Source organism: Vitis vinifera, chromosome 12 (assembly GCF_030704535.1).
Source record: "Vitis vinifera cultivar Pinot Noir 40024 chromosome 12, ASM3070453v1".
NCBI classification, from domain to species: Eukaryota; Viridiplantae; Streptophyta; class Magnoliopsida; order Vitales; family Vitaceae; genus Vitis; species Vitis vinifera.
This window is the reverse complement of record NC_081816.1, coordinates 17,661,864-17,688,099: the sequence shown is the minus strand read 5'-3', so window position 1 is coordinate 17,688,099 and position 26,236 is coordinate 17,661,864. Positions and strand designations below refer to the sequence as shown.

The window sequence follows — 26,236 nt, the reverse complement described above, 5'->3', positions numbered from 1 at the left end:
CCTATTCGCCTCTCTCACCATGGAATAAAATCTCCCTTTCTCCTTCCAGCCCTTCTCCCATCTTCCTTCTTCCCCGTTCCTCAGACACTGAGACAACCCTTCTAAGACCAATCCCACGCTCGCCGGCCCCAGTCGGACCCAAGACACTAACTCACCCTTGCTTTCCGAGATCACAACATGGCGCTTTCCATTTCTCTCCTCAGTTTCTACTTCGAACAGCTTCGATTCCACCACAACTCTGTTTCCTTTCCTCCTCCCGCGATTCTCCGCCCGAGACTCCCCTTCTTTGCTTTCGACCCCACGAAACCCCTCACTCTCACTCTCTCTCATCTCACAGGATAAGTTTAAATTTTTTTAATGTAACAACTAAATATAAAGAACACATTCCTTTATGGAGATCTGACTGAGGAGGTTTATATGGAGCAACCACCTGGATTTGTTGCTCAGGGGGAGACTCATTTGGTGTCTAAACTACAGAAGGCTATTTATGGTTTGAAGCAGAGTCCTAGAGCTTGGTTTGACAAATCAGCCAAGTAGTTTTTGCTGCAGGATTTAGGCCAAGTCAGGCTGATCATTCAGTCTTTGTGTGACATAGTTCATCTGGCATTGTGGTACTTATTGTATATGTTGATGATATACTCTTGTCAGGTAGTAATGTGACTAGTATTGAAGAAACCAAGAAATACTTGGAGCAACAATTTGTTACAAGAGGTATTTTCTTGGTATTGAGGTTCTTAATGGTAAACAAGCTGTAATGCTATCTCAAAGAAAGTATGCAATTGATATTCTATGAGAAACAGGCCTATTAGGGGCAAAACCAGCAGATCCAATGGAACCTAATCTAAACTTGTGGAAGGAGGATGAAGACTTTGAGGACAGTGCATCGTATAGATGGCTTGTTGGGATGCTTATTTATCTAACAGTGACTAGACCAGATTTTTTTTTTTTTTGATAGATAAAGTGAATTATATTAAACAGAAAGAGGAAACACCAAAATAGTGCCCTCTAAGTATACAGGGAGTATACAAAAGCAGCCCAAAGGCTCGAAATCAAGGGAGGAAATAAACAACAACCCCTACCCTTACTAGACCAGATATTGTGCATGCCATGGAACTAATTAGCCAGTTCATGGAAAAACCTAAGTGTCACTGGGAGGCTGCTTGTAATATTTTGAGATATATTAAAAATCCTCCAGGAAAAGGGTTGTGGTTCAAAAAGAACAAACATAGGAATTTAGTTGGTTTTTTAGATGCCAATTACACTGGTGACAAAGGGCATAGAAAATCCACAGGTTATTGTATTTTTGTAGGAAGTAATCTAGCAACTTGGAAGAGCAAGAAGCAGACAGTTGTGCCTAGGTCTAGTACTGAAGCCAAATATCGTGCCATAGCTCATACCACATGTGAACTGATATGGTAGAAGGCACTTCTTGAAGATTTTGGTATCACATATACAGATCCTATTCCTATACATTGTGATAGCAATTCATATTGCGAGTAATCCTGTCTTCCACAAACAAGCAAAGCATATTGAAGTTGATTGTCACTTTGTGAGAAATGTTGTCACTAGTAAAAAGATTTGTACTCCATTTACACCTTCAGAGGACTAGGTTGCTGATATGTTCACCAAGGCCCTTAAGAAGGATGACTTCACTAGGTTGAGTGACAAACCTCACATAATGGACATTTATGCTCCAGCTTGAGGGTGAGTTTTAGTAATGTATTCTAGAGCTTAACTAATTCTATATTAGGATAAGTTAGGATTGCAGTATTAGTGCCTACTTTATAGGCTAATTTATAGTAATTATCTTTATATGGTTAACTTCCTAATATAGGACTCTTGTACATATATATCAGCTAGGATGTAACCTAAAAAAATAACCTACAGAATACATGAGTAAATTTTCTGTCCTGTTTCACTAATCTGAACAAATCTCATTACAGTTATGTCGAAATGAGGATGATTAACATCCATGCCCTTAACTCCTTTTTCCCCCTTTTGCCTTTTCTGAAAGAGGGCAGGTGCAATTATCATGTCAGAGAAATTATAAATCTGTTATCAAAGGTGAACATATTTCCCCTGTGTGTGTGTTCCCTTTTCCAGTCTAGGGATGGCAATGGGGCGGGTCATTTCGGGTACGGATATTATTTTTCTAAACGGGTATGGGACGGGTTTGGGATTTTTTTTTAAACCCGGGGCGGGTTCGGGTACCGCCCCGCCCCGCCCCCGCCCCCGCCCCGATTATATATAAAATTAAATTTAATTTAAAATTTAAAATTAATTTAATTTAATTTTTATTTTATTATTTTTAATATATAGATAATAATAAATTATTTTTAATAAAATAAGTTATAAAAAATATAATTATTTAATTATTTATAAAATATATTTATTTTAATATAATTAAAAAAATTTAAAAGTAATTTTTAAAAAAAATTAAAATTAAAATTAAATAAAAAGTTAAACGGGGCGGGTATGGGAATGTAGCATACCCGCCCGCCCCGCCCCGCCCCGTTTAATTTTTAAAATGGGACGGGGATGGGAATTGGTTTAAATAAACGGGGTGGGGTTGGGAGGGGGGCGCCCCGCCCCGAACCCGCCCTGTTGCCATCCCTATTCCAGTCTCAGCTAAATCTGGCCTATTTCTGGCATCATGACACTGTAAAACGAAATATAAAATCATCAATAACTCTAATTAGCAAATGGCAACAACTACACTCTCCAATAAGATTGAGAATTTCAATTTGGAGACACTGCAGCAAGGATGGGAAAAAATAAATAAATCAAAAAAACTTCCACAATAGAGTGAACCCAGGTATTGTGTAGTTTATGCATATTAATTCAACATCTTGGTGGCTAAGGCAAGAGAATGGAAATAATCAAAACATGTTCAGAGCAATACATCAAAAAGAAATGCTGAGAAAACAAGAAAACAGAAACAAATATATAGATAAATACACAGATAAATATGACCAAATAATGAACCAGTAAGATAATTTGTATCACCTGTGAACTACATTTTGCTCATGTAGATATTTCAAACCATTTAAAATCTGCCTTGTGTAGGCCGAGGCTTGGCTTTCCCGCAAATCATACTTTTGATAAAGACTTAAAAGTGAACCTTTCGTCACAAGCTCAAGGAAGATATAAAGTTTAGAGTCATCCTGGAAAGATCAAGTGCATAAAGAAGAAAAATTAGGCCTGATCATAAAGGAAGAAATACTTAAATGACAACATAAGAGACACAAATTGCCCCAAAAGAAAAACAAAAATGTTTCTATTGATCATTTACACAGTGAATTAGATAACCCATGAGTGGAAGAAAGCCATAAGATGGTGCTTTTTTGATAGGCAATGATAATATTATAAAACAAAGTGCCCAAACAAACAGCTCACCTAAGGTACACAGGACACTTGTTAGGAGCTTGAGAGTTGGCCAGGAACAATCTGATTTTCTGGGGTGTTAGGTGGTGTGTCTGGTTGGTTTTCCCATGTTGTTCTCTTTGCTTTCATTCTACCTTTGAGCACTTTTTGTATACTACGTCTGTGCATTGTTGCACCTTTCCTAAGGTTTTTAATATATTCTCATATTTTTACCTATAGAGAAAAAATAAAATAAAAAAGATACACAGGACATATACAATAAGCGCTAAAGGATAAACAAAAACTACGCTCCTTAGTAGGAACCCAACTAATCAACAAAATCTATTAAAGACATTGGATCTTCATCTATGTACATCTTTAGCCACAACAAAATATTTCTAAGGAAAAGACTCTTCAAGGCATGGACTAATTGCCCCTCATTTTCAAACAGCCTTCAATTCCTCTTTTTCCAAGCTATCCAAAAAAATGCATAATGAGGCAGGTTTCCAATCCCTTTTATCTTCTTCCCACAAAGGAGTCATGCCAACCTAAAAGAACCTCTCTTACTGTGGCAAGCAGAACCCAAGAATCACTCAACAAAGAGGAGCAACTGCTCAAGAGCCCTTGTCATAGCACAGTGCAGCTAAATGTTATCAATGGATTCTTCATCAACTTTACATAGGAAGCAATACCATCCCATTCATCATCATGCCTTGCAATCTAGAGAAGAGTTGTTTTACACCATCCATCTTTCAATCATTTAGATTCTAAGAAAAACAAGGGTTCCAATGGCCCCTCTCACTTGTCCAGTCCCATAACACTACCACCCAATCCTCTTTTGAAGAGGCAAAATTATACAAAGCTAGAAACAAAAAGGCACAAGGGTCCATCCCCACACCACCTATCCTTCCAAAACTTTGCCCTCCTCCCATTCCTTACAAAGAAGGAAATTCTACTACTAGGGAAATCCCAAGCCTTCCGGACAGCTTTCCATAACCCAACACCGTAACCATCCCTAATGTTACAAGATAACCATCCCCCTTCTCTCCCCCATATTTTCCACTTTTAACCTGTTTCTAGAAAGCTCCCCTTTCCGATTCTTCTTGCAAATATTTCTCTCTTGGCTCCACAGAAATCTGTAAGGATCCTCTCTTTTTAAAATCCGAAGGGCTTGTTTGGTTCATTGGCATCTATACTTAGGAATGAAAATATATCTCTAGAAATATAATGGATATAAGATTTTCATTCTAATATCTGGTTGAAGTTGGGAATCTGCAATTCCCATCAAGTTTGTTCTCATTCTAGCGTTTAGTTGTCTTAGAAATTGCTTGAGAATTAGCATTTAGTTGGTATCCACATTTTTTTTTTTTTTTTTTTTTTTTAAGTTTTCATTCCTTAATTATGAGAAAAAGCAATATCATTCCATAGTTACACCCCAAAAGCCCAAACCAAATGCACCCTAAAAATATGTACAGTAGACACATCAGAAGTAAGGTTTGTATGGGGCTCCAATAGGTAAATTTCAACAAAAGCTGAACCCTTTAAAAAGCTGACTCTTGCCTCTATCAATTGAGATAAACCTCAATCCATCAAGTGGATGCCAATTGATTGAGGCTGAGTTTCCAACTTGGATTCAACAGCCCGTTTCACAATCACTTAGCCCATTTTTGAAAGTTTAAGGCCCAAAAAAGATTTGAAAAAAAAAAAAAGATTTTTTTTTTCTAAAAAAAGCATTTGGATTCAGCTTAATTTTAGGAGAGAGCCTTGAAAACTGCAGCCTATCGTTTTAGTACAAATTTCAAGTTAAGCATACCCTTAGTCATGAGGAATCCAACAGTTTTGCTCAAATTGAAGTCAATCTTCAAAATCTTATATGTTTATACAAAAATTGATATCAAGAGCTTCTTTGAATTTGACCATAAAAATCACCCAAATTTCATAGTCCTGGAATTGCAAAATATTACAAAATCCTAACAATATATTTGACATTACTAATGGTGAATCATGAGAGACATTTTTTGACATAGACACAGCATATGATGGTGGATTTTTGAGGTTGTGGCACCACTTGAAAAGGTCCAGATCTGTGTTAAGGAATTTTTAGTCTGATTAAATCTCATATGTAGGATGGTGCCCCATAAATACATGGTTTTAATTAAAATTTGGTACTGGATTTTTACTAAGTACTAATAATAATGGTTTTCTATCATTCTCACTTGCTCTTTACATGGTTAAGTCACTTTGAATCTTGTGTATTGGATTGAATGACAAATATGTCCTCTTCCCATTGGCAGTTTCATTTTCAGATACTGTGGAAGCAGGAAGGGAGTCTATCAAGAATCTGAAGAACTGGAATAAATAACCGCAGGTGATGATATTGTAACAATATAAAAGTATTCTCATTTCAAGTTGCAGCATTATGTTTGTAACTGTCCCTTATAGATTGTCTCAAGGATCAGGCACAAAAATGGTGAAAAATTCATTCAAGTTTGCTATAGGTGACAAAATGCAATGTGGAAAATAATACTCTCATATTCCAAGAATGATTTGTTACAAGAAAACAAAAAAAGCTGACTCAAGACGTATGAAACATACCTTGTCTGTGCCATAATACCGAACTATGTTCTCATGTTCAAACTGACTTAAAAGAGAAATCTCCTGGACCAATAAGGAACGAATTAGAAAAAGAATCTCATAATACAGCCAGGATCGATGAGCAATTGCTCTTTATTGCAATACCTATGTATGCAATTGACTTGAGGTTAACTGTGATGTACAAAAAAAAGAAAGTTCAAAATATTTTATCAAAAAAAATAAGAAAGATTGAACCATATTTGATGACCATTTCTTCAGAAGAAGACACTCTTCTCACCTGTTCAAGTTGATAAATGCTTTGTTTGCCCTGGCTCCCTTGATCAAGCAATGAAACCTCCTTCACAGCAAAAAAGAATCCATCACTGCAAAAAAAAAAAAAAAAAATCAAACCAATAAACAAAAAAATACATGTGTGAGAGAGGGGAAAAACATAAGAAACACATCAATGATAATCAACAAGAACTAATCTGATCATATCTATTCTCAAACCCCTTTGTCTGATTCTTTAAGGTTGGTAAACAACAGCAAGTTGATCACTGCTCATGATCTCATACTTTTAAGATAAGGACTACAAAAGAAAAAAACCTTAAAGGGGTCAAGACCTAACTTTCTCATTGGAAAAGGAGGATGCTATATAAACAAGAAGCAATAAAGAAATGAAGGTGATAAAATCACCACTCTCCTAGTGTGAGAAATAAACGGGGAGTTCAGATACCGGGACAACAAGGATAAAATATTAAGAGAAGATGAACTAAAAGAATCTCTAGACCTTGAAACCAACAGATGTTAAGATAGAGGGTCTGAATCACCACAAATCTTCCCAAAAGAAAATTAAAGAAACCTTGTGCAATTGCTCTCCATGTGCCCTAATGTGATCATTGGACAAAATGTTTGTATCCCAACCATCAAAGTGTAAACCATAATTAATTCTGACTACCTTATGGAATACAGTGTCACTAGCCCAAGCATAGCTCCATAGAAAAGGCTTTATTCCTTGAAGAAATCATTCCAAACCCAAACCCCCTTCATTCCTAGGCCTACAAAATTGATACCACCCAATTAGATGTCCTTTCCTTTTCTAATAGGCAAACAGACAGAAAGTTCTTTCTTCCCTTCCCTGAACAATAAAAATTCCAAATTCTCTCAATCTTAGACGGCAATCTTGACTGGAACACTAGTCTGAGAGGAAACAAGGACAGATATAAGGCAAACAAGACTTGATAAACGTAGCTCTTCATCCTAAGGATGGATAGACTCCCTGACAACCATCTAGTTTACAACAGGGTCCTAAAACTGAGGAGCCTTGAGATTCCCGAGTAAAATAAGCCCTAAACAAGAGAGGGGAAAGAATTTTTTTTTTCTTTTAATTATTCTTTCAATATTGAAACTGTGATTTAATCTTGGTACATATCCTCTTATTTACTACTATTATAAAGAAGAAAGGAGAAAGCAGATCCCATTGTGTGAACCCTCTACAAGCCTTTACCCAACCTTTCATACAACTATTCACTATCACAGAAAAACTAATCAAAGATAGGCAACCTTAAATCTGAAGTGTCAATTTAGAACCAGACCTTTTCCAAGTAAAGCAGGGTTTGGTAAATCTCAATCAACTTGATCATATGTCTTTTCAAAATTTATCTTAAATACCATCCCCTCATTGGCCAAGTGAACCTTCTCATCCACCATCTCATTGATGACCAAAGACAGGTCCATAGTCTACCTACTCTAAACAAAGTCTACTTGTGAAGGAGAAATCTTTTCCTATAATATCATCCAAACTCAGAAGATGCATGCCATGTGGGGATGCTTTTGCTTTTGAAACAGGTGTAAAGTTTATTAAAATAGTAATCATGAAATATGTCCTCAATAAGCATTCACTTATCACATTGTGAACAAATCAACACTGCAACCAATTTCTTATTGGAAAAAATGGTTTTTTTTTTTTTTTTTTTTGATAAGTAAAGAGAGGTAATAAAATAATAAAGAGAGACGTCAAAACAGCGACTCAAAGAGCACAAGAAAGAAAACACTAACCCCCACCCAGCTGGAACAAAAACAGCTTTGAGCAAGGAGGTGCAAAAAAAGACCCCACCCTCAAAAAGAGCCTAACCAATCAATGAAACCAAAAGACCATCTTTTATGAACAATTTCATCTCCGACCAAAGAAAACAAACAAAAGAACTTTTAAGATCTTGGATGGACAACACTTCATCTTCAAACACAATTCTGTTCCTTGCCTTCCAAATCGTCCAAAAAATGCATAAGGGACCTGCTCTCTAAACTTCCCTCCTCTTCTTACCCACAAAGGACTCATCCCAACCCAAAAGAGTCGCCCTAACTGACGCAGGCAGCACCCACTGCACCCCAAAAAGAGTGAAAAACAGCTCCCATAAGGTCCTTGTCTTGGCACAATGGAGAAGGGTGTGATCTATCGATTCTTCATGCATTTGACAGAGGTAACATCTATTCCCTAACAGCCACCACTTCCATATGATATTTGATGAGAAGGAAATTGTAGAGCTTGGTTCTAAGGCTTTGTAGAGGAATTTGATAGAAAAATTCTCGCACTTAGACTCCGTGCACCCTATCCTCCTTATCCCGCTAAACACTCTTCCCATTGAGACTTACTAAGAATCTGTCCACCTCATCCACCTCCCAATCATTGAAAGTCTAGAGAAAAGCGGGCTCCAACTCCCCCCTCCGTTAGCAGGACTCCACACATCATTCACCCAAGTGTCCTTAGAGACGGCTAGAGCAAATAATGAAAATAATGAAGGGAACGAGGCGCAAAAAGGTAAAGCCCCACACCAATTATCCTTCCAAAATCTCACCCTCCGACCATTACCCACCACAAAGGAAAGTCTACTACTTACCAAGTACCACTCCTTCCTAATTGCTTTCCACCACCCCACACCATGGCCATCCCTCACTTCCTTAGTACACCAAAGGTTTAATCTTGTTTAGTCTCTTAGGTGGCCATTAACCTAGTAATAGGTCCAAGTGTTAAATGCAAAAACTAGTGAGTACTTTTCTAGGTACAAGAAACAATATTGAGTAAAATGAAATTATATGACACTCTAAATTAGAATAGAGGGTTAGATTTGTAACTAATAATCTTGCATAATTGACAAAAGCTTTCAAAGAAACACATTGACAAATGATTTGGTGGAGTTACATGTACCTACTAATTTGGTTGTCATTGACATATTGTTTATTCCATTTAGCATGGTAATTAATTTAGGTAGTTTTTTTTTTTTTATGAGAGATATATTGTTTACTCCATTTGGCACAATAATTTATTTAGGTGATAGTATTGGGTATCGCAATAAAACAAAATGAGGAATAGAATTAATTAATCAACAAAATAAAAAGGGACTAAAATAAAATTATAAAAAAAAAGTGAGAACTATTTTAAAATTTAGAGGATCAAAAATGAGAAATTGATGAATTTTTGGTTTTTGGATCTTAATATTTTTGACACCTTGGTTGCATGATCCCAACATTGGTTGCATTGTTCTTCTCTCATCAAATTTTTGCATTTTGATCATATTGTACTCTGATTATATATTCTAGTCAAGTTGTTCATGCCCCAATCACCTTTTTTTAGAACCCTAATCATATTATTTAAACTCATAGTCACATTTTCCTTACCATAATAACATTTCATATCTTGATTATATTTTTTATGCCTTGATTACATTAATTATACACCAATTATATTTTTCATACCTTAATCATATTTCGTATTCTAATCACATTTTTCTATTTTGATCACACCCTCCATACTCAAATTGCATTATCTGTATCTTAATAATATTTTTCATATTTTATTAAAATTTCCATACCCCATTCACATCATGCATAACTTTTACACATTTTTCATCATTATCTTGAGAATAACACCGACATACTTAGCCCAAAATGTTGTGTCATGTGCAGGGTGAGTGAAGAGTCTATAACTCACGTTTTCTTACATTGCCCAGCAACATTAGCAATATGGTGTAAGATTATTTGGACTTGGAGGAATTGCTTGGGTCCCACCTAGAGAGGTGGAGGAAACGCCGATAATATCGTTTAGAGGTTTTGGGGGATTTCCTCGAGGCAAGACTCTTTGGCACTGTTGAATATAATGTATATATAGTGTACAGTCTTTCCTTTTTTAATATAGGTTACATGTATGGTAGTTAGTTCTCCTAGACTTGCATATATATATATACTTCTCAATTGTAAGTAGTAAATGATATGAATGAGAATTAAGGTTTTCTTCTCTCTCTCTCAACATGGTATCAGAGCCAAGGGAGAAAACCTAATTCTTTCCAGTTTCCCCGTGTCATCAATTCCGAGAAACCTTCCGGTGACCGTGTTTCATTCCGGTCACCTTCCCCATCTCCCAAAACTTTCCGGTTAGTCGAATAGTCGTCAGAAAACACTCACCGCCGGCGAACTTTCCGACGAACTTTCCGGCGACATCTTTTTCCGACACCGACCACACCAAAAGGAGCGCCTAGAGGAGATCTCCAACTTTTCCCAAAGCAACGAAGCCAGAAAAGAGTCCACGCGCCGGCCACGCGCACTTTTACGGCCGGCGATTGAATCTCACGCGCCGGCGCGTGAGGGCGCGTGAGGCCTTTTCCGGCGACACGCCTCCTCCTCCAGCTTAGCCTGACGCCGACCAGCCTCCCTACATCCCTGGTTCTCCCATCCGAGCCCTGCACGTACCTCTTTTGGGGATTTTTGTCTCCGTCGGCCCTCCAAACAGTCTTTCCGGCGAAGCTCCGGCTACTTTTTCTCCACCCCAATCCCTGCACGTGTCTTGGGAAGTGTTCTTCTACCTTTCTGGTGGTACCACATCGCGATCTGAGGTCGTCCCCCTTTTTTGGTGGTGCCACGCCGCAATCTGAAGCCGTATTAGGGCTCTCTTCAATCCAAACATACTTCATTCTCCAGATAAGTGGATATGGCTACTAAAACTTCCATTTTTTCCTCTGTCATATCTGGATCTCCTATGATTACTTTGGAGAAATTGGTTGGCAGTGAAAATTATCTTTCCTAGTCTGCCTCTGTTGAACTTTGGTTTATGGGTCAAGGATATGAGGATCACTTGGTTACCCAGGAGGCAGATATCCCTGAGGTTGACCGCGTACAGTGGAGGAAGATAGATGCACAGTTATGTAGTGTATTATGGCAATCGATTGATCCCAAGATTCTTCTTCATCTTCGGGCCTACAAAACTTGTTTTAAATTTTGGACTCAGGCCAAAGGATTATACACGAATGATATCCAGTGTCTTTATAAGGTGGCTTCTGCTATTGTCCATATCAGCCAACAGGACTTGGATCTATCTACTTATATTGGTCAGATTGCCTCTCTTAAGGAGGAGTTCTTGACTATGATGCCTCTTACTCCTAATGTTGCGGCTCAACAAACACAGCTTGACAAGTTCTTCATGGTCCTTACTCTTATTGGCCTCCGTCCGGATCTTGAGCCTATCCGTGATCAGATTCTTGGTAGTTCATCAGTTCCGTCCTTGGATGATGTGTTTGCTCGCCTCCTCCGTATCTCGTCCACTCAGACTTTGTCATCTGATAGCACTTCAGATTCTTCAGTGTTAGTTTCTCAAACTACCTCTCGAGGAGGACGCAGTGGTACCCGAGGTAGAGGCCAACGTCCTCATTGCACCTATTGCAATAAACTTGGTCACACTCGCGATCGTTGCTATCAGTTACATGGACGGCCTCCTCACACTGCCCATATAGCCCAGTCCTCTGATTCTTCGCTGCCTCAGCTTCCGAGCTCCTCCGCATCTCAGACATCTCAGGCTTCTATTGCCTCTGTTGCCCAGCCTGGTAATGCCTCTGTCTGCCTTACCCACACATCTTCTCTTGGACCCTGGATTCAAAATTATGGAGCTTCTGATCACATATCTGGTAATAAGGATCTTTTCTCCTCTATCACTACTACCTCTGCTTTACCTATTGTTACCTTAGCTAATGGTTCTCAAACTGTGGTTAAAGGTATTGGTTTGGCCCTTCCTCTGCCTTCTCTACCTCTCACTTCTGTCCTTTATACTCCTGAATGTCCTTTTAATCTTATTTCCATCAGCAAAATCACTCGTACTCTTAATTGCTCTATTACCTTTTCTGATAAATTTGTGACCCTGCAGGACCGGAGTACGGGGAAGATGATTGGCATAAGACGTGAGTCTCAAGGCCTCTATCACCTCACCTCGGATTCATCTCCTGCAGTTTGCATTTCCACTGATGTTCCTCTCCTCATTCACAATCGTCTGAGTCATCCTAGTCTCTCCAAGTTTCAGAAGATGGTCCCTCGTTTTTCCACTTTGTCGTCGCTTCCGTGTGAGTCATGTCAGCTTGGGAAACATACTCGTGTCTCGTTCCCAAAGCGTTTGAATAATCGGGCAAAGTCTCCTTTTGAGCTTGTCCACACTGATGTTTGGGGTCCTTGTCGGATTGCGTCTACTTTAGAATTTCAGTATTTTGTCACTTTCATTGATGACTATTCTCGATGTACTTGGTTATTTTTAATGAAAAATCGAGCTGAGTTATTCTCTATTTTCCAGAAATTTTATGCCAAAATCCAAACCCAGTTCAATATTTCTATTCGTGTGTTACGCAGTGACAATGTCAAGGCATATTTTTCAGCCCCATTTACTTCGTTTATGTCTCATCATGGGATTCTTCATCAGTCTTCTTGTGCTCATACTCCTTAACAAAATGGGGTAGCTGAACGCAAGAATCGACATCTTGTTGAGACAACTCGTACTATCCTCCTCCATAGTAATGTTCCTTTTCGTTTTTGGGGGGACGCTGTTCTTACCGCTTGTTATTTGATTAATCGTATACCCTCCTCTGTCTTACACAATCAGATTCCTCACTCCCTTCTCTTCCCTGACCAACCACTTTATTTCTTTCCTCCTCGTGTCTTTAGTTGTACTTGCTTTGTTCATATTCTCACTCCTGGACAGGACAAGCTTTCTGCCAAAGCCATGAAGTGCCTCTTCTTGGGATATTCCAAACTTCAGAAGGGTTATCGTTGTTATTCCCTTGAGACTCATCGATACTTTATCTCCGCTGATGTCACCTTCTTTGAGGACTCACCATTCTTTTCCACCACTTCTGAGTCTCTTCCTATTATGAAGTCTTGCCCCTTCCCATTGTCTCCCCAGCTGATGTCGTGCCTCCTCGACCACTTCAGGTTTATCATCGTCGCCCTCGTGTCGCTGCTCCTCTCCCTTTTGCTGAGGCACCTGTTAACTCACTTCCTATCCCTTCGGCTTTACCTGCCCCGGCTCTGCCTTCTCCTAATGACTTACCCATTGCTATTCGGAAAGGTACTCGCTCTACTCGTAATCCTCATCCTATTTACAATTTTTTGAGTTATCCTCGATTATTTTCACCCTATTCTGCTTTTGTTTCTACTATATCCTCTGTTTCTCTTCCAAAGAGCACCCATGAAGCTCTTTCCCATCCAGGCTGGCGACAGGCAATGGTGGATGAAATGGCTGCTCTGCACTCTAATGGCACTTGGGATCTTGTTGTTTTACCCTCTGGTAAATCTACAGTTGGCTGTCGTTGGGTCTACGCAGTTAAGATTGGTCCTGATGGTCAGGTTGATCGCCTTAAGGCCCGCTTAGTTGCTAAAGGCTATACTCAGGTTTAGGGTTCTGATTATGGTGACACATTCTCCCCTGTTGCCAAGATTGCTTCTGTCCGTCTACTTCTCTCCATGGCTGCTATGTGTTCTTGGCCTCTTTATCAGTTGGATATTAAAAATGTCTTCCTTCATGGTGATCTTGCCGAGGAAGTTTATATGGAGCAACCTCCTGGTTTTGTTGCTCAGGGGGAGTCTGGTTTAGTGTGCAGGTTACGCCGTTCTCTATATGACTTGAAACAATCTCCTCGAGCATGGTTTGGCCGTTTTAGCTCTGTTGTTCAAGAGTTTGGCATGCTTCGCAGTACAGCAGACCATTCAGTTTTCTATCATCGTAACTCCTTGGGGCAGTGTATTTATCTGGTTGTTTATGTGGACGACATCGTCATTACAGGTAGTGATCAGGATGGTATTCAAAAACTAAAACAACATCTTTTTACCCACTTTCAGACTAAAGACTTGGGGAAACTCAAGTATTTCTTGGGAATTGAGATAGCTCAATCCAGTTCCGGTGTGGTCCTTTCCCAAAGGAAGTATGCTTTAGACATCCTTGAAGAAACCGGTATGTTAGACTGTAAACCGGTAGACACACCTATGGATCCGAATGTCAAACTTGTACCAGGACAGGGGGAGCCTTTAGGAGACCCTGGGAGATATCGACGACTCGTAGGTAAATTGAACTACCTCACCATTACTCGTCCAGACATTTCTTTTCCTGTGAGTGTTGTTAGTCAATTCCTACAGTCACCATGTGATAGCCATTGAGATGTCGTAATCCGCATTCTTCGATATATCAAAAGCACACCAGGCCAAGGTGTGTTGTACGAGAACAGAGGTCATACTCAGGTTGTTGGTTACACAGATGCAGATTGGGCTGGCTCACCCACAGATAGACGTTCCACTTCAGGGTACTGTGTTTTTATTGGAGGTAATCTAATATCTTGGAAGAGTAAGAAACAAGATGTAGTGGCCAGATCTAGCGCTGAAGCCGAGTATCGAGCTATGGCTCTAGCAACATGTGAACTCATATGGTTGAGACATCTTCTTCAAGAGTTGAGATTTGGAAAGGATGAACAGATGAAACTCATCTGTGATAACCAGGCTGCATTACATATTGCATCCAATCCAGTCTTTCATGAAAGGACTAAGCATATTGAAGTTGACTGTCATTTCATTAGAGAGAAGATCGCATCAGGATGTGTTGCTATAAGTTTTGTTAATTCAAATGATCAACTAGCAGACATCTTCACTAAATCTCTCAGAGGTCCTAGGATTAAATACATTTGTAACAAGCTTGGTGCATATGACATATATGCTCCAGCTTGAGGGGGAGTGTTGAATATAATGTATATATAGTGTACAGTCTTTCCTTTTTTAATATAGGTTACATGTATGGTAATTAGTTCTCCTAAGCTTGTATATATATATATATACTTCTCAATTGTAAGTAGTAAATGATATGAATGAGAATTAAGGTTTTCTTCTCTCTCTCTTAACAGGCACATTGATGGCCTTACTTTAATTAGGACCATTTGGTAAGAAAGGAATGCAAGGATTTTTTGGAATAGATGGAGGATTCTAGAAGCATTTTAAGACTTATTTTGTTTCTCTTCTTCACTGTTGGCTTCTACTAGGTTACTAGTGAAGCATTTGCAAGTATCCCTTTGAGCCTCATTATGCTAGATTGGAACCTATTTGTTAAACCACAAGAATTGTGGAATGCAATAAGTAAAACCTACTCAAATTTAGGCAACTCAACACAAGCATATGAGATCATACGAAGATTCGATAGACCAAGCAAGGAGATCAAAGAGTAACCGGGTATTACAGCATCTTAAAAAGTCTATGGCATGAACTGGACATGTTTTATGATCTTAAATGAAGTAGTGCTACCTATAGTGCTTGGTTTAAGAAGATGCTTGAAAAAGAAAGAGTATTTGAATTTCTTGCAAGTTTGAATAAGGAATTAGATGAGGTTCGTAGATGTGTACTTGGTAAAGAACCTCCTCCTACAAGAGAAGTTTCCTCAGAAGTCTAAAGGGAACAAAGTAGAAGAAGTATGATGATAGACAAGACAACTAATCTATTCTTAGTATTTCTACTATGGAAGGTCTGTCAACTGAAGTTGGAACAGCAACTATCAGCCAAAGGAAGAAGTTTGACGAAAAAGGAAGACGGTGTGATTTCTACAAGCTGAGGTATACTAGGGAAACCTGCTGGAAGCTGCATGGTAAACCATCAAATTGGAAAGGGCACAAACCTGCACAAAGAACCCAAGGAATGCAAGCATTAATAGAAACTCAAAGTAGTATCAAGTCATCACTATTTACCAAAGAGCAACTTGAACACTTGTACAAGTTGATGAATCCAGTCCTCTCAAAATCTCTCATGTGGTTTAGCCTTTTTGGCGTCTCTTTTTATAAATGAAATCTTATTTACCTATCAAAAAAAAATGGAATAGTTAAGGATAAGAATAGACACCTATTAGAAGTAGCTAGGGCTCTTATGTTTAACATGGGAGTTCCTAAGTACCTTTGGAGTGAGGCATTCCTTATGGCTTCTTCCTTGATAAATAGAATGCCTACTAGGATTTTGAAATTTCAAACCTCATTCCAATTCTTCCTACAATAGTTTCCCTAAACCAAAATTATTAACTCTCTCCCTTTGAAAGAATTTGGGTGTGTAGCATTTGCTCATGTCCAAAAACAACATCGTTTCAAACTTGACCCTAGGTTTGTTAAATGTGTGCTTCTTGGTTATTACCTAACTCAAAAAGGGTTATGAATGCTATGATCCCATTTCTAAAAGGCTTTTTGTGAGCATGGATGTTACTTTCTTTGAAAACAAGCTCTACTTTATAAAAAATTCTCTTCATGGGTAGACAATTGTTGGAGAAGATTCTTTTTGGAGAATTTTGAGAGTTATTACCCATGCCTATACTAAATTCAAAGTTAAGGGGAGAAACACTACTTGAACAACCTTGCATAGGACTTCGTGTCTACTCAAGGAGGAAAAAAGATCAAGGTATGAAAAATCAACCTCCCGCAACTCACCAAACATCACATCCAAGTGTATGTACCTTGGAATAAACAAGTATTCCAACTCCTAAATCTCTTGCATCTGTTATTCCAACACCTAAATCTCTTTGCTCTAATAATTCTAGTACACAAAATACCTTTAGTGATAATCTACAAGTTCCAATTACTATTAGGAAAGGTACTAGAATTTGCACTAAACATCCTATTGCTAAACATGTCTCATATCATAGACTATCTCCCACCATGAGGGCCTTTAGTACTAACCTATCTAGTGTTGAAATTACAAAGGACGTATAGGAGGTTTTGGCTATTCCAAAGTGGAAGCAAGTTGTTTTGGAAGAAATAAGGGTACTTAAGAATAATGGGACATGGCAACTTGTGGATGCACTAAGAGAGAAGAAACTTGTGGGTTATAAATGAGTGTTTACTATGAAATACAATGTAGATGGATCCATTGAAAGGTACAAAGCAAGACTGGTTGTGAAAGGCTTCACATAAACCTATGGGATTGACTACCAAGAGACATTTGCATTGGTTGCAAAACTAAATCCAATAAGAGTTCTTTTGTCCCTTGCAACCAACTAGAATTGGTCTTTACAGTGGTTAAATGTGAAGAATGTTTTTTTAAATGGTGAATTAGAGGAAGAAGTTTATATCACCTTGCCTTCGGGTTTTGCAAGAAGATTTGGAAGTGAAAAGGTGTGTAAGTTGAAAAGATCACTATGAACTGAAATAATCACCAAGAGCTTAGTTTGACAAATTTGCTAAGTCCATTAGAAGAGTCACAAAGCCAAGCAGATCATACTCTCTTCTACAATCATTCTAGTGATGGCAAGCTTGTTGTACTAATAGTGTACGTGGATGACATCATCCTTACTTGAGATAATCCAACTAAATTAGATCTATTGAAGAATTTCCTAGCTAAAGAGTTTGAGGCCAAGGATCTAGGAGCCTGGAGGTACTTCGAGGGAATGGAGTTTTCTATATCAAAGGAAGGTATTTTTGTGTCACCAAGGAAGTATACACTAGATTTGCCCAAAAAAACTAGATTTCTAGGGTGTAAACCAACTAAGACTCCAATTGATCCTACTTGCAAATTACAATTACTAAAAGAGAGTAAGTGTGTTGGCAAAGAATGCTATTAGAAGTTTGTAGGAAAACTAATATATCTCTCTCATAATTGGTCGTATATACGTTATTTAGTGAGTATTGTGAGCTAATTCATACACTCTCCAAATGAAGAACACCTTGAGGCAGTCTATCATTTTCTTAAGTACCTAAAAGGAAGTCCAAGAAAAGACTTAATGTTTAGAAGCAACAATAGCCTTCAGATTGAAGCCTACATCAATGCTGATTGGGTTTGGAGCATAACATTTAGGAGATATATTTTAGGTAACTGGTCAATGGTGCCTTCGGAGGAGAAAAGGTTCTCCTTAGTGTTTCCACAGGGAAGAGAGGACTTCAATCTAAAGAGTATTGGTGCTCTTCCCATGTCCAGACCATCAGAGGTCTCTAAGGTTGTTATGTTCCAGTTGGAGGATAGCGGAGGGGGGGTCCCTCCAAAGGGAGTGTCCTTTGCAAAAGTAGTGAGCAAAGGCACGGAGGAGGTGGGGAGGCTATTTGGCTTCAAAGTGGGTTAGAGCAGGTCCTGAAAAATCCTGGGTTACCGGATTTGGGCAATTTGAAACCTTAGGCTATGCTTTCTTAGAGATTAAATGGTAATCTTCACCTTACTCATCAAAAAAACAAAAAACAAAAAAAACAAAAAAAAAAATGGTAATTTTCACCTATCTTTGATGGGAGGTTCACTTATTTTATTTGAGTTTGAAAATCTTCTTAAGGCTCAAAGGGTTAGGCTTTTGAAGAACTTCGTTTTTGAAAAGAAAAATTTGCAATTGGAGTGGTGGAGGCCAAACATGGATTTTTTTAGGAATAGAGAAAGTGACAAAAATGCTTAGGTGAAAATGCTAGGGTTGTTGTTGCATTTGTGAGGAAGAGAGTTCTTCAAGAGTTTTGGAGATGCATGTGGTGGTTTCGTAGCTATAGATGAGGAGGCGATGGAGAAGCATCATGTACAATGGGCCAAGATCCTTGTAAAGTCCAATGGGAATAAGGTGTCGAGAAAGCTGCATGTAGTGGATTAGGCCAATTTTTGTTATATTCAGCTTTGGTGGGAGATCCCACCATAGATGACATTAGTGGTCTCTAAAGAGGGGTGCAAGGATTCCAAGGTTAGGGAAGAAGGTATGGTTTGTTCACACACAATTGGGAGAGTAGGGAAGGATGAAGAGAAGAGTGTAGAAGAGGCTTCATAGGTGTCAAGTTCTAAGTCGAGTCCCTCTGTGCACAATACGGTGGTGACAGAGCTCTCTGGAGAAAGTGGCAGCAGCTTTTTGATGGAGCAGGTTGGGGAAGTGGGCTCTAAGCCCTTTATGAGTCCTTTTGAGGCCCTTGATGGGTCGTTGGGCTTCTCGCCTACTAAAAACAAGGCAAAGGGTGGCCCTCGCTCACCCAAAGTGGGCTGCTTATGTCCGTTAGAAAAGATTTGTTTTCCTGGTCTAGCTAAAGGGTTCATTCCTTTTGGGCCAACCCAAATTTGCTAAGAGGTTGCTCAATATATAAGGAAGCGCAAGAGGGCTTGCCAAGGATGGGCCAAGTTCAAGCGCTAGTGAGCCTGACAAGGATTGGCCTAAGGTCTTTTTTAAGTGAATCAAGCAGGATGCCTCCCAAGCCCACTAGTGGGATATCAGGCAAAGTCAACAAGGTCTCTAAGGGTGTTCAATACCCTATGCTCAGTGGAGAGAAAGGCAACAACAATGAGAGACGAGGGTTTTTTTATGATCCCATTCTTCAGTAGAGGTATCAAGGAGTAGAAGGGAGGGTCCCGAGAGTTGACAATGCTCTCTTGGCAAAAGCAGCAACTTTTGCAGGCAAGCCAAACTCTTCGCTTTAGGAAGGGATCTCCTCTTTTCTTCTTTGCATCCATAGTTAGGCCACCATATGGTGGTAGCCCTTTGTTTGATCCTAAGACTAGGAGAAGAACCTCAATCAAAGTTAGGGATTTGTAAAGGACCTTTGGGAGTGGGATTCTGACCCCTCAAGATGATGCTTCAAGATGGGTTTCACTTGGAGTACTCGAAGATCATTGTGGAAAGTCCTTTAGGCAAGGATTTGGCAGTCGAGTCTAAGAAGAAGGCGTCTTTAGAGGTGAAATCCTTCAATTGGCCATTGGGAAAGGAGGTTCCTTCCAACTATCTCTTTTCTAAGTTGGCTAGTTTCAATAGCCTTGTGGGGATGTCGATCGAGGGTTTTGAAAGGGAAATGTTCTCCCTTGTAAGGAAAATGGAGACAAGGAAGGGTCATGGTATCTATGTATTACGGGGAAAAGGGAAGCTAATCTTGAATTCCCGTCTTGAGAGGGAGATCTGAAAATTGGAGTGTTTAGCAAATTACAAAAGCTCTTCTCTGCTAGTTAGTGACAAGGGGAGGAGTAGTGGGGTCATAGATTTCGTTGCATGAGGTTGCTTTTGGGTTCCAAATGTTGGTCTTTTGGTTATTAGTCCTAGATAAGGGTTGTTTTGGGGTGCTAAGAGCAATGGGGGTTGATGAGACGGTTGGGGTTAGTTTTTTTTTTTTTTTTTTTCATAAGTAAACCAAGAATGTATTAAGAGCAAAGGCTAATAGCCACACAGCATACAAGAAATATACAAAGCAGCTACCGCCTCACAACAAAATAAAAAGAGCCCAAGAAAACCTCACCACCCCCTAAGTGGATGCTAGCCACTCCAAAAAGCCTAAGAGGGAGAGAGAGTCTTCTCCAAGATCCAATCTAGCCCAGCTCCACAAATTACAAACAAAAAAGTTCTCGAGTTTCTGAATATGTAGCACACCCCCCTTAAAAGCTAATTTATTCCTCTTTTTCCAAACCGTCCAAAAAATACATAACGGGATGGACTTCCATATCTTTTTCCTTTTTTTCCCCACAAAGGGACCTCTCCAGCTAAATAAGACCTCCTTGACGGTTGGGGTTAGTTTTGACTTTCTGAGTTGTTTGGGTGGTTTGTTACTTGTTTTTTCCTCTTATCTTCTTGTAAGCCTTTAGGCTCTTCTTGTATACTTCATGTGTACCTTGATGTGCCTTTTGTGCTCCTAATATATCCTCTTATTTACCTATCAAAAACAAATATTTCAGGTAACTGCTCTTTTGTAGGAAGAAACCTAATGACTTAGAGGAGTAAGAAGCAATATGTCATTCGAATAAGCAATACTAAAGCTAAATTCAGAGCAACTGTTCACAGCATTTGTTTACATCTTTGGTTGAAGAAATTGCTTGAAGACCTAAGAATTCCTAGTAAGAAGCCAATGACGCTCTACAATGGCAAAAATTCAACTATGAACATTGCTCATAATCTAGTTCAACATGATAAAACTAAGCATGTTGAAGTGGACCGTCACTTCATCAAGGAGAAGCTAGAAGTCGAAGGGATCTGCATACCTTATGTACCTACTGAAGAACAGCTAACCGATGTTCTAACCAAGGGACTTCATAAAGGGATGTTTAATTGTTTAATTAACAAGCTGGGAAAGATAGACATCTTTGAACCAACTTGAGGGGGAGTTTTAAAGATTTTTGAAGTTTAGCAATTAGTTTTATTCTACTTTAGTGCAAAAATAGTTAGGAGAATTCAGTTTTACTTATTTGTATTTTAAAAAAGTTGGTTCCTAGTTTATAGAAAGTTCATTGTAAAGTTTGTTAGTTTCTATTTTGTAGCTACAATTTAGCACACATAGTTGTATATAAATAGGCTTCTATATTCCTATTTTTCTTATTGAAAATAATAAGAATTTCTCATTTTTCTCTTAAACCGCATTCAGAGATTATATACCTCAGTGAATTGTAGTTAGATTTGTCCTCTTGAACTAATACACACTTATTTGCCTGTTTTATCCTTCTTTGTAGAGAGGATTGTGTGCTTATGGGAAGAATTGTTCATCATTCTTTCTACTTAATATTTCAATAAAATGAAATCATTGTTTCTTATGTATATATATATATATATATATATATATATATAGAGAGAGAGAGAGAGAGAGAGAGAGAGAGGAAGGGAGAGAGAGAGAGCAAAATAATACTAATGCATTTCTTTTCCCTATTAAGAGTAAAAACAATACCAATAGATTATGTTTCTAGGAACTTTTAACACCACAAGAGTTGTGTATCATGTCTTGTCTTATGAAATAGCCTAAAGCAATATTGTGGCAGGAGTAGCCAATGTAAAACATGCAAATTATACAATCACCCCTTATAGAGATAAATCTTTTTAAAATGTGAATGCACTACAAAAAGATAGAAGCAACAATAATTCAAGATAGAAAAGGGGGTGTTATCGAAGAGGGTTCAAACCTATAACTAATTGAAGGGAACCATTCAACATTAGCTAAAAGAGTAAAAAAATCAGAAAGCCAATAGTATGATTAGAGGTCAAGGGAGACAACATGATGAATAGAGGATATGATCCCAGATAGAGTGTAATAGCATAAAATAATTCATGTATTCAACCCTAAGTAGTTGCAAATTTTGCGATTATGTTGAGGAATGATACTAAGGGGCTTAAATTCCCTGATTTTCTAACTCCAATGTTGTGTTTGATGCCCTTATCCATACAAAGCCTGGCCCACAAAGGGAATGTGATGGTAAGTAGATAGCCATTGTAAAACAAAAGCATACCTTATCAACATAAAGCTTTAAAAAATGAATACACACAAGAAGATAGAAATGACAACAACTGAGGTCTTTATGAAGAAAAGATTTGATTTAACATGTAGACATGAAAGAAGGCTTAGAAGGATGGATTAAGGCTGCAAGAAACAGCATTATTGACAAAGGATATGACAATTTCTAGAGATATGAAGCACAATGAATTCATGTAGAGAACTCAAGTAGTTACAATTATCTTGAGAAACAATAATGACAAACTCAATTTGCACGATTTGACATTCAGTTTGGGGCCATTTGGATCATCGACCTTTTGGGAGGAAAAAACCTCTTTTGCGAGCCTATAGGAGTCTGTTTGGGTAATTTTGTTAATAGAACTTAAGGTTTAAAAAGAGTTTAACAAGAAAGGAAGAGCAATGTTGTTACACATGAAAGTCTGCTTTAGCTTATATATGAAGTTGTTTCATGATTAATGAATTTTTTGGATAAGAGCAAGATTATCCCTTTGAAATCATAACTTCACCTTTTAGCTAAAGCCAAAAGCCAAGAAGCTACCCCAAACAAGGGCTTAATGTCCGTCTTTTTATTTCTTTGTGATGCCTAAGCCCTAATAAAAACTTTTTTTGGTAAGGAGATAGTCAATGTAAAAGATAGTTAATTTGGAAAATTTGTAGAATTTCCTAGGAACTCTAGGCGGTCAATAATATTTTACAAGGTTCCGGTGTTAGAGCAACAAAAAGATGCAAAGCTGCACCATTTCAACAAAATAAGCCCTGTCAGTTTAAACATTTTACTGCCCACATCATTATCACACAGGAAAAGAAAATAATATTCCCACACAAAAAGCATTTCAAAGGTACTCAAATGATAGAAACAATGATTTGTATATGAATATGAGAACCCGAAAACTCAATATATGTCCCATATATTAACCAGAGAATGGAACACTTACTCAGTATAGCCTTCATACACTGTTCCAAAAGATCCACTTCCTAGAAGCTCACCCCTCTGCCAGGAATTGATGGTGCGCTTGAATTGGCCATTTGGCGAAATCCCATAGATTGGCTCCAAAGTCATGCTAGAATCCTCATCCTCATCGTTTGACGTGGAAGAACAAGACTCTTCTGTCCCAATGTTCTCCCCATCGACGTTCTCCCCATCGACCTTATTCCTCTCAATTTCCGTATGCTCTTCTCCATCCGAAGGGTTAACAATTCCGGACTGAGCCGGCGAATCCATATGATTGTCACTTCGAGGAAAAAAACGAGATTCTCCTATCCCAGCATTCCCTCCATTAACGTTATTTCTCTCAATTACCACATCCTCTTCGTCCGAAGAGCTAGCAACTTTGGAACCACCACGCAGCGAATCCAAAGGTTCATCACCTTGAGGAGCAAAGGACTTCAACAAATCCCAAGTTGAGCTCACATTATCCACCACCGGCCGCCTCATCACTGGCGGAGGCGCAAGAACCGGAGGCGGCCGGACCCCCTTGATTCCGCCTCCGCCACTTCTAACTGAATTTAAATCAACACAATTCAATTCATTCTCACTATCCCTTTCATTTTCATTTCCATCCTCAATTTTATCAGCGAACCTAACCCTAACCCTAGTTCCAAACTCTCTGCTCACCTCCTCCGCCACCGGCTGCTTCTCCGGAGGATCAGAGCGAGACCTGGGAAGGAGATTAGGCGATGACAGGGCCTTCCTGGCCTCCCAAGCGGCGGCTGGAATGGCAAAATCCTCCGGGCCGGAGAGGCCGAGGCTGCGGCAGATTTGGTCGAACTCGGCGGCGCTGCCTTGGATTCGGAAGCTGGTGCGGGAGGAGATAGGAGAGAGGTCGAGAGAGCGGGTGCGTAGAGTGGTGGCATCGTCGGAGGTGGAGGCGTCGTAGTCAATGTTCTTGATGGCGTTGCGCCGATCCAGCTTCGGCTTCAGCAGCTTCTGCTTGTGCTTTGAGTCCATAGCTCGCCGAACAGTTGAGGTTCAGGGAGATGGCGGAAAGTGGTGGCTCATGGCGGTGGAGCAGAGAGAGTGTGTGGTGGAGAGTAAGAGACGACGGCGTTTCTCTCTCTAGCGATGGAGTTGGAGTTGAGTCAGAGTTGCTAGCTAAGAGAGATGATTGGAAACGGACAGAAGGGAAATGGTAAAAGCCGACGCGGTGCCACGTGGCGAATTCCTAGAGGACAGAGGCTGACCAGAGTCAAGTGTTTAGGGGAGAAGGCCGTCACCTAAGAATTTCGACAGCCCAGTTGCGTCACGCCGCGTGCCCAGTTGTACAGCGCCATAATTGACTTGTTCTTCTTCTTGGACGATGCTACATTTTTAAAGGTGACGTCAATCGCACCTTTGCCACATTTTTTTAACAGTAACGCATTCTTTCACCATTACTACATTCCACGTCAACTACCCATTTTACAATTCAAAAATGACTCCTCCCGCGTGCTCTTGACCTACATCCTCTTCCGTCAAAAAGAAAAATTTTAACCCCGTTCATCTTTTCATCTCTTTGTTCGCCCCTCCTCCTCCTCATATTATATTTGGAACAAGGTTTAAAGTGTCCCGAAATATAGATGATATTTTGTAAAAATATCGAATATTGACTATCCCCGAAGCAAAATCTCTACCAAAAGTTCAATCATAGAAAAAAAATGGACAAAAAAATCCCTAAAAATTGGTTTACACTTTATAAAGGGAATCGAACCCAAAGCAAAAAAATTCGCATTAAACCTTAATTGACATATTCACGTGGAATAATAAAAATGCATCAATGGATATATTTAATTTTATTATAAAAATAAAATGTTAAAAATAATATTTTAATAAATTAATTAATGCTAGTTATTTTATTTTTAATCTTATTTAATTTATTAACAAAAAATAAAAATTAGTGATACGTTTTTTTATATTAATTATATGTGTGGACCCCGTATTTTACATGCATGCATTTCCCACTTAAATGGCCCAACTCGCCTTTTATTTTGAAAAATGATTTTTGAAAAGTTTTTGGAGTCAACCACTTATTTTTATTTTATTTTTAAAGCGAAAAACAAAATTAGAAAGAAAAACCTAAATGTGACTCTTAAAAGAAAAACAAATCTGTGAAAAATCGAGTTTGGGTCCGAGGGTCATGTTACTTATTAGGAAGGTACGATAATGACTGTAACACTCCTCTAAGCCTCTAAAAATTGATCTCTACTAATTAAGTTAAAGTAAGTGTGACAATTGATTGATTAAACATGAATATCAAAAGAACATTAATCTAAAAATAATCGAATGAACAAGAGAGACAAATAGTGCACCTGAGTATTGAGTTGATTACTTCATGGAAAACAAAGGTCAGTAAATGAACATAGGATAATCGCATATGTCACAAAACAAATCAATCAATGAGAAAATCACATATGTTGGACCCCACCAAAACCCAATTTATTATTACACAAATTAATTTCATGAATTCCATTATTTGAAATTATGAAACTTATTTGCCCTTATTTCAAAATATGTAAAAATCAAAGAAAATATGAAAAATGTCTGCCAGATAGAAAATAGCAGCAAATTTTATTGAAAAAATGAATTTTGGGTGATCCAAAAAATTCTAAAAATGAAAATTTGAACAAATAGAATTAATTGAAAAACTAGAATTTGGGAAATTATTTGAAAACTGGAATTTGGTAATTTATTTTAAAATCAAAGATGAAGAAATACAAAGAGATGATGCGCAGTTACTAGGGTTGCATGCCAAAGGTGGCAATGCATAGGTTCTCGCCAATGAGGTTTGATTGTGTGTTCCTCCAAGCCGGATATGATAGTTGTTGGGACCATCACTGACAAGTCCAAGTCCAACCAT

At 38.7% G+C, this 26,236-nt stretch overlaps 1 protein-coding gene across 2 annotated transcripts in view; it reads right to left on the bottom strand.

Moving 5' to 3' along the window:
* LOC100241228 (mitogen-activated protein kinase kinase kinase 1) overlaps positions 1-24,529 on the bottom strand; it is a 52,397-nt gene extending 27,868 nt beyond the window's left edge. For both annotated transcript variants that reach the window (XM_010659533.3, XM_010659534.3), the window contains exons 1-4: positions 23,339-24,529; positions 6,236-6,320; positions 5,959-6,021; positions 3,007-3,164 (exon numbers count right to left, since the gene is read on the bottom strand). In XM_010659533.3, the coding sequence (XP_010657835.1) occupies positions 3,007-3,164; positions 5,959-6,021; positions 6,236-6,320; positions 23,339-24,351 (1,319 nt within the window). In that variant the 5' untranslated portion in view covers positions 24,352-24,529. The remainder of the gene's footprint in view (positions 1-3,006; positions 3,165-5,958; positions 6,022-6,235; positions 6,321-23,338) is intronic.
* Positions 24,530-26,236: the final 1,707 nt, after the last annotated feature.